Source organism: Cibotium barometz, chromosome 7, assembly GCF_041138505.1.
Source record: "Cibotium barometz isolate CiBa-2024 chromosome 7, ASM4113850v1, whole genome shotgun sequence".
Lineage (NCBI taxonomy): Eukaryota > Viridiplantae > Streptophyta > Polypodiopsida > Cyatheales > Cibotiaceae > Cibotium > Cibotium barometz.
Window position 1 is genome coordinate 30,554,585 of NC_141052.1, and position 8,294 is coordinate 30,562,878.

Below are 8,294 nucleotides of genomic sequence, written 5' to 3' on the forward strand. Positions count from 1 at the left end.
ACACTGTGGACTCCGGACATACTATCCAAAGGAGAACCACCACCTTAGTGTGCTGGGCAACTAACCTTGCTAAATCGACGAGTTGGAGCGACAAGATTATCTCAATAAGCATGGGAAATCAGGAGGGTCAGGCATTGGAGAACTCAATGAAGGAGCCAACAAAGACACTGAGGATGCCAACAAGGTTTGGAAGAAGGTAACAAAGAGTCACCCTCGAGCACATCTCTACTGATGAGAGTAGCCAAAGGATGTTGAGGCCTTCCCAAACAGAGAGAGAAGACTAGCCCCACGGGATGGAATTCTAAGCCCTCAATATTGATGCTTTTGAGGAATCACCATAGCTATAAGAGGAAGCAAACCACAAGAAGGTGAGGTCCTACCTATCACTAATTAGAGAACCATGGGCGGGACCCCCTACTTGGCCCCACCACTGTGGGTACGCGACTCCCTACTTGGCCACTTTAATCCCACCAACCTGTTCTTTGAAGTAGAAAAAAGAGTGTAAGAGGAGAGTCCCAAGGATATCTCCCACCTACCCACACATCTATGATTACGATGAAGCCATTTATAGGCTTGCCAAGAATCTTCCTCGCCCGCGAGCTCATTCATGGAGTACACAAGCTTGAGGTCCCACTCATGGGACTCTACCTTGAGCAATCCTTCAAGCAATGGTCATGCCCATCAAAGAGCATGGAGTATACAAAAGGTTAGTAGATGATAGGGCATTTAACAATGCAGAGATGAAGAATTAGCCCAAGTGGTGGCTTTGCTACCTCTATAATCCATAATACTAGGCCACATACTACTCTACACTAGTTAACCAAAGAGTAAATCCAATTTACATGCCACTCTGCCACATAGGCACACTCATGCGCCTATGTGGCAGAGTGGCATGCGCATGCACATGAGGTAAAAGGAGATCAACCTTCAAGTTTCGTGAATTTGAGTCTTTGTCTTTTGGCATGATCCCAATAGAAGAGTGGATGTGCAGTCTAATAGTCTAGTTTACTGTGCCTTATATTAGGAGATGACCTAGATATCCCCATCCAAGCTGCCATCAAGTTCCTCGACAAAATATGTATCTATTTACAAGATTTTAATATAAGAGAATCTATCCCATGCAATGGCACAAATACGACGAATCTCATGTGCACGCCCTTGCCTCATCATCAGCCTTTGGGCCCACATTTTGCTAGATCTATGGGCTATTTGTGCATATCCAAATTCTAAAAGCCTTCAGGATATGTGGGCCTTTGAGGAGATGTTCTCATCGGAGTTCATCCTCTATGGCTGCAATTTTATGTTTACCCGTTAATAATGGGAAGCCACTACAACATCTAAAGGTGGTGAAACACTTTCACATTCACATAATGAGATCGTCTCACAAAGATTTAAGATCCTCTCATATCGACAACCCATCATTCACAGTTTTCGAGGATAGAAACAGGTCAAGGCAGGGGGGTTGTTAACTCTTTTCCTACATCCAAGATCCTTGCCTCTAGCCTAGGATTGATTCATATATGTATAGTCATGGGCCAATGATGGGCACATATAGGTAGAGATAGACAATGTACACCCACTTAAGTTGGGCAATAGTCGAGCAAAGCCCATTTGTATACATACAAATTTTGCTAATTTGAATGGGGAAATTCAATCATTTCTCAAGTTGGGCAGTCGAGCAAAGCCCATTTGTATATATACAACTTTTGATAATGTGAATGGGGAAATTCAATCATTTCTCAAGTGCAAAGCTTTCTTCTTCTCTTGACCTCTTACCTTCTTGCTTGCTTGATTGTAGGATGCATGCTTGTGTGTGTGGATGGAGTGTGTTGAGTGTGCATGCTTGCTTGCGCTTGAGTGAGAATGTGATTGAGTAGGTGATTCAAGCTTTCTAGCTTAAACCTTTTGGAAGGATTCCTTGGTTGATTATTAGAGAGTAGAGGAAGAAATCAAACAAGATGGATTGACATACCTCTTGGCTTTTTTAGGGACTTCCATGATCCAAGATAAGTGGTCTAACCACTAGCACTATGGTTCCTATTGCTAGAGAGCAAGAAGGTTCTTGAGATGAACATAATTTCTAGCCTCTCATGTTCTCTAGATTTAGTAACATCTTCGAGGATGTATAAACCATCAGCAAAATTTTATGATCCTACTACTGAGGAATTGGATAGACTCTGCTTTATCCAGGCCTTGATTTCCAGCTCTTGTGAATGTCTTTTGATGGGGTTGGAGCTACTGTACAAGTTTGGCATTAATTGTAGTGCTAGGAGTCTTAACAACATCATGTAATTTAAGCTTTTTACAATTCTTGATGGTCGTGAGCAAGTCTATGAATTTTGCAACAGTTTTGGATTTTGTGTTGGGAATGTTAAATTTATTTTTTACTATTGATGGTGGTGAGTAAGCTTTTATGAATTTTCAACAGTTTTGAATTTTGTGTTTGGAGTGTAAAATTTCTTTGATTACTATCAAGGTTAGCTTATTAATGTTAGCAATACAAAATAGGATGTACTTTCTAACTTTTTGATTGTTCACAAATCTGCAGGTGCAAAATAATCTCATATGGAGGGTATGCCCAACCCTAATATAGCATGGACACTATTCCATCAATATGTTTATAGGTCCAATGTTTGTGTTTCTTTTTAGTGTACTATATTTTTTGAAAGAGATGAAATGCTATTTTTTTTTGTGTGTAAAGTGCTAGCAATTTACATCTCTATTAGCTAATGATCTTAGTTCCATCAATATGTTTAGAGATCCAATGTTCCTATTTCTTTTTATTGTACTATCTTCTTTGAAAGGAATGCAATACTCATTTTTTTGGGTGAAAAGTGCTAGCAATTTACATCTTTACTAGCCAATGATTTTAGCAAAACCAACATGGAAATCACTCTCAAGTGTTGTAACATCCCCCTTTATGTTAGAATTAACCTCCTTCATGCAAACTTGATATGATAAAAAAAGACATTACATTATGGGCAAGATCTTCTTAGATTGAATACATATGAGGCCATTAAAATATTTCTCTCAACCTTTGGTGGAGTGTGTTGAGTGCTTGTAATTATGAAGGCGATCAACCCTCTATAGTAAGCAAAGACTTAGTGGAGGTCAGTGTGTTGAGTGCTTGTAATTATGAAGGCGATCAACCCTCTATAGTAAGCAAAGACTTAGTGGAGGTCAGTGAAGCATTTTAATAAAAGTGGAGGCATACTCCATTGGAATACATGCAATAGTAGCATTATTTTGGTCGTGCTTGGTGTAGTCATTAGTAATGCATATAGAAGGTCAGCTACACACTCATAGAAATGCACCAAGAATGCATGTGTGAAGCAGCATTAATGCTGCACATATAGTTTTAATATACACATGCACAATAGTTATGCGAGGGGCTAGGGCATCCAAGGTGGTGAAATTTCAAGGTTAAAAAAATGTAGTAACTACGATAAGATAGAGTGTATTGTGATTTGTACATCAAGTTTGCATGAAGGAGGTTCTAACATGAAGATGGATGTTATAACACTTGAGAGTGAGCCCAATGCCAATTGTCGAAATCATCATTGGCTAGTAGAGATGTAAATTGCTAGCACCTTTTATATAAAAAAATAGTACTTCATCTCTTACAAAGAAGATAGTGCACTAAAAAGAAACATGAACATCGAAAATTTCAGTATTGCATCTCTTTCAAAGAAGATAGTACACTAAAAAGGAACATGAACATTGGAAATATAAACATATTGATGGTATAGTGTCCATGCCATATTAGGGTTGGTTATAGTTTCCATATGAAATATTTTTACAAGTAGCCGCCGTCAGGTATTACCATCTTAGGGATCATGATCATTGTGAAGAAAGTTGTGTATTAATTAGCCTACGGGAGTCAAAGCTCAAAAATATGATCTAAAATAATGTAACTCTAACAAAATGTTATTAAAGTATTGCTTTAAATTTTCACTTGTGATGTTCCATAATAGACTATAGCTCTTGGATCATAATAGATAATGGACATATACCTCTAGTCTTGTCCAATGATATTCCAAAATGTTATAGCTTCAAATTTTGACTCGTGATTCCATTATAGACTCTATAGCTATTGGCTCTAGTCTTGTCCAATGATATTCGAAATGTTAGATACCTCTAGTCTTGTCCAATGATATTCCAGAATTTTATAACTCTCAATGAGATAACATCAAATAGCTTGTTTTGAAGTGGTGGATATCGAATAGAATATAAATGAAAGAAGCTCATGAAATATGAATATTGTCCCAAGCTAGGTAGGGGAGTTTTATAGAATATCATGGACCTATGAGTAAATTAATTCATGATCCATCTTATATACTGTTACCCTACAAAAATATGTGCTTTGATGCCCATTGTATGAATCAATAGGTATGTTTAAGGATCGATACATTTAGCAATTAATTTTTGCTAGGCAAGAGACAAAAAACAGAATCAATAAGCACCCAAAACGTTTTGATGTTTTTTTCTATTAATTAATCTATTAAGAACCTCCACAACTTCAGTATTGAATTATCAACCCCACCATCAAGTAAAGGTTTCAATTTAGCAACGTACACTTGTTCACCCACCATTAAATAAGGGTTTCAATTTAGCAACGTACACATGTTCATCTCTGTCGCCTCTCCTTTGCATGCTTCTCGACATCTCTGACGGCTCCAACGAATAAAACCTGTATCACATAGCCATTAGCAACTATTAACAAGCATGAGGAGGAGATGGAGGATGGCGAGGATGATAGAGAGGAGGAGGACACGAAGGGGGGGGTTCGTGGAGCAAATGGCAAGGAAGATGGAGAGAAGGACGAGACGGAGGGGGCGACTGTGGAGGACGAGACAGATTTTTTTCCCTTGTAAAACAGACGTCTGCGCATGTGTGTCCGTCTAGGTGGAGGCCAAGTGGACAATAGAGAGGAGGAGAAGACGAAGCATGATAGAGAGGAGGACGATAGAGAGGGGGCAGCCGTGGAGGAGGAGGAGGAGGAGGAGGAGACTGAGGCAGCGGCGGCCGAGGAGGACGAGACGAAAGGGGTGGGTGTTGCGAGAATGAGGATGAGAGGCCTTAGTAAATGCACTAATTTATGCCACATCAGTGGCATAAATTAATGCATTACAAATAAAAGACCGAATATGCATTACAAATAAAAGAGCGAATAACAAAATCAATATGGGGAACAAGAGAATGCAAAACCATATTTGCTACGCTATGACAATCTCTATGAAATTACGACAACCTACACAGGTTGGTGTGTAGTAATGATAATGGGATCCGTGAAAGTAATTCAAGTAATCAATGGTCACATCCATATCAACAACATTATGAGGACATAGGTGTGTTTGGTTACTCACCCCCACCACCACCCAACTATAGGCTACAAAAACTGGGTATAACAGTAAGTCACTCCCTGATCTGTAGATGCCATGGGGGTATTTTGACATAGCGTAGGGTTGCAACGCTACTCTATTTAGAAATGGTTGTAATACCATGGGGGCATTTTTTTTATAGGGATTCATGTTGTTATGTGATTAGCGATGATTAGTATTAGCCGTTTCATGGGGGTAATTTTTTTTGTAGGGCTTCATGTTGTTAGTATCAACTGTTTCATGTCCTTGTACTCATTATGCTATGTCGTATAACAAGGCTAGCATTGAGTTGGGATGGACTAGTGAGTAGACCTTACAATAACTTCTACTTCTTTTGGAGACCTAACCTTACCCACACACTTAAGATACCATAGGGTATAACCACCCTTCCAAAAGCATTTTCTTGCACTTCAATGCCCATCTACATCATTTTTAGAGTCATATTGTGTAAGTGTGGCAAACATAGAGCGTGCATAAAATGCCTTGGAAACTTTTACACATGAAGTGTGGATAAGAGTCCTGGGTTGCTTGTGTGTAAGGAAGGCCCTGCTCAAAAGGCTACCTATCATCTAGGCTTGTTGGCATCTCGAGAGGGATGCTCCTTGGTGCCTAGCTAAAAGCACATTAGGCACAACACATGTTTGGAGAAGTCACACAAGGGCTTGCTTGTGCACCATGTGAACACCGGCCTAACTATAAAAACGCACACAAGGCAACACGTATAAATGTAAGCTCTCGAGGAAGCTGGTGGGAAACTGGAATGCCCAAAGGCCATTTGTTACCTAGCAAGACATTTCTGCTTACAAAACACAGCCCACGTTTGTTGTGTTCTAGTCGTCAAAGCCTTTTGGGCACATCAACCCAAGGTCATGGACATGGCCCTTCATCACAATCGGTTGAGAAACCCAATGATTTCGATGCCCAGAAGGCCTCCTTTGCTTCTTCTCTGCGCACGTGCGGCAGTCTCAAGGCTCTCTCTGATGGCAAATGTGTCCACCACTGCATCCTTCAAAGCGGGCTCTGGCAGGACAGCTTTCTGTCCAACCTCCTCCTGCAGATGTATGGTAAGTGTGGTGCCCTCCTCGACTCTCTGTCCGTGTTTTCTCACATGCATCAAAGGGACCAATTTGCTTGGAATTTCATGATTAGGGCATATGACCAAGATGGGCAAAGCCACGAGGCCATCCTCCTCTTTGACCACATGGAAAGAGAAGGTTGCCTGCCTGACAAGCACATCTACACCAGCATCATTTCTGCTTGTGCCAGCGAGAAAGATCTAGACCGAGGCATTGAGATGCACGCCCGTGTCATCGGTCATAGCATAGAGTCCGATGCTGTTGTGGGTAGTAACCTTGTCAGCATGTATGGCAAATGTGGCAAGGTGAAGGATGCATCCAACATCTTTCATGGCTTGCACGAACGCACTGCGATGTCGTGGACTGTCCTCATCGCAGCATATGCAGAGTATGGAACTGACAAAGACATCATCCGACTCTTTGAAGAAATGCAACAGGATGGCATACCCTTGGATAGAGTCACATTCCTTAGCATTCTTTCTGCATGTGCTAGCAGGGCAGCATTGACTGAAGGCAAACGCATACATGAGTTTATTTTGGAGAGTGGGTTTGGCTCAGAACTCATGGTGGCAAATGCCCTTGTCAATATGTATGGCAAGTGTGGGAGCATTAAGGATGCATGGGAGGTTTTTACCGGAATGCATGAGCGAGACTTGGTATCATGGAGTGCCATGATTGCTGCTTTTGCTCAATGTGGGCAGGGTCAAGACGCTCTGGAACTCTTCAGCCAACTGCATCAGGAAGGCTTTGTGCCGAACAAGGTCACTTTTATCAACATTCTTTGTGCACTTGCTGACCAGGAATTACTACATGAAGGCAAGCAGTTGCATGCTGCTATTTGGAGTCAAGGATTTACGGCAGATATCCTGGTGGGAACTGCTATTCTGAACATGTACAAAAATTGTGGGAGCTTGTGGGATGCACTGATCGCATATAGGGATTTGCCCATGAGGGATGAGGCAGCAAATGTCAGTATTCTTTCTGTATGTGCCAATTATGGTGCTTTAGTAGATGGCAAAGAAGTTCATGCATTTATCACAGGGACTGGAGTGGACAGGGAAAAGAATGTGTCAGTTGCTCTTGTTAACATGTATGGCAAGTGCGGGAGTTTGGAGGAAGCACGAAGAACATTTGATTTAGTGCCGAGGCAGGATGTAATCTTGTGGAATGCCATGGCCGCAACATATGCTCAAAATGGGCAGGGCTTGGAGGCAGTGAGCCTTTTTCAACAAATGCAGCAAGAAAACGTGAAGGCAGACAAGGCCTCCTACAGCACTCTTCTGACTGCTTGCAGCCATGCTGGCCTAGTAGACGCGGCCTATTCTTGCTTTGTTTCCATGGATAAAGATTATAAAATGAAGCCAGTAGCTGATCAGTATAATTGTATGGCTGATCTACTTGCAAGAACAGGACGGCTAGATGAGGCAGGTGACCTTGTCAATAGCATGCCTCTAAAACCTACTGCTGTCTCATGGCTGACTTTGCTCAGTGTTTGTAGAATGCAAGTCGACCTGAAGCTCGGAGAATGCTCAGCAAAACATGTGATGGAGTTGGATCCAGAAGAAACTGGAACATATGTCATGCTGGCAAACATCTATTGCCATGAACAAGGAGGAGGATGCAGCTCAGATAATGAAGTATGTGATTAATAAATGCTCGAGGGTGTCAACTGGTTCCCTTGCCGCATAACATGGAGTATAGACAACGAGTGTACAGACATGAAACAAACAGAGAGGAGGAAGGATGCGTAGGGCTGCTCCGTCATGGCGTAGGTGAGAGTGAAGCCATGCTGGCATGGTGGCTTTCAGTATGGGGCATGGATTACCACTGGTGCAGC

General features: G+C 41.6%; 1 protein-coding gene across 1 annotated transcript in view; it reads left to right on the top strand.

Annotated features, from left to right (window-relative positions):
• Positions 1-6,129: 6,129 nt before the first annotated feature.
• The window catches only part of LOC147636884 (pentatricopeptide repeat-containing protein At5g39350-like), a 2,318-nt gene continuing 153 nt past the window's right edge, over positions 6,130-8,294 (top strand). The window contains exons 1-2 of the mRNA XM_086800464.1: positions 6,130-6,445; positions 6,531-8,294. The exon at positions 6,531-8,294 is cut by the window's right edge and continues 153 nt beyond it. Of these exons, the coding sequence (XP_086656590.1) occupies positions 6,369-6,445; positions 6,531-8,106 (1,653 nt within the window). The 5' untranslated portion in view covers positions 6,130-6,368 and the 3' untranslated portion in view covers positions 8,107-8,294. The remainder of the gene's footprint in view (positions 6,446-6,530) is intronic.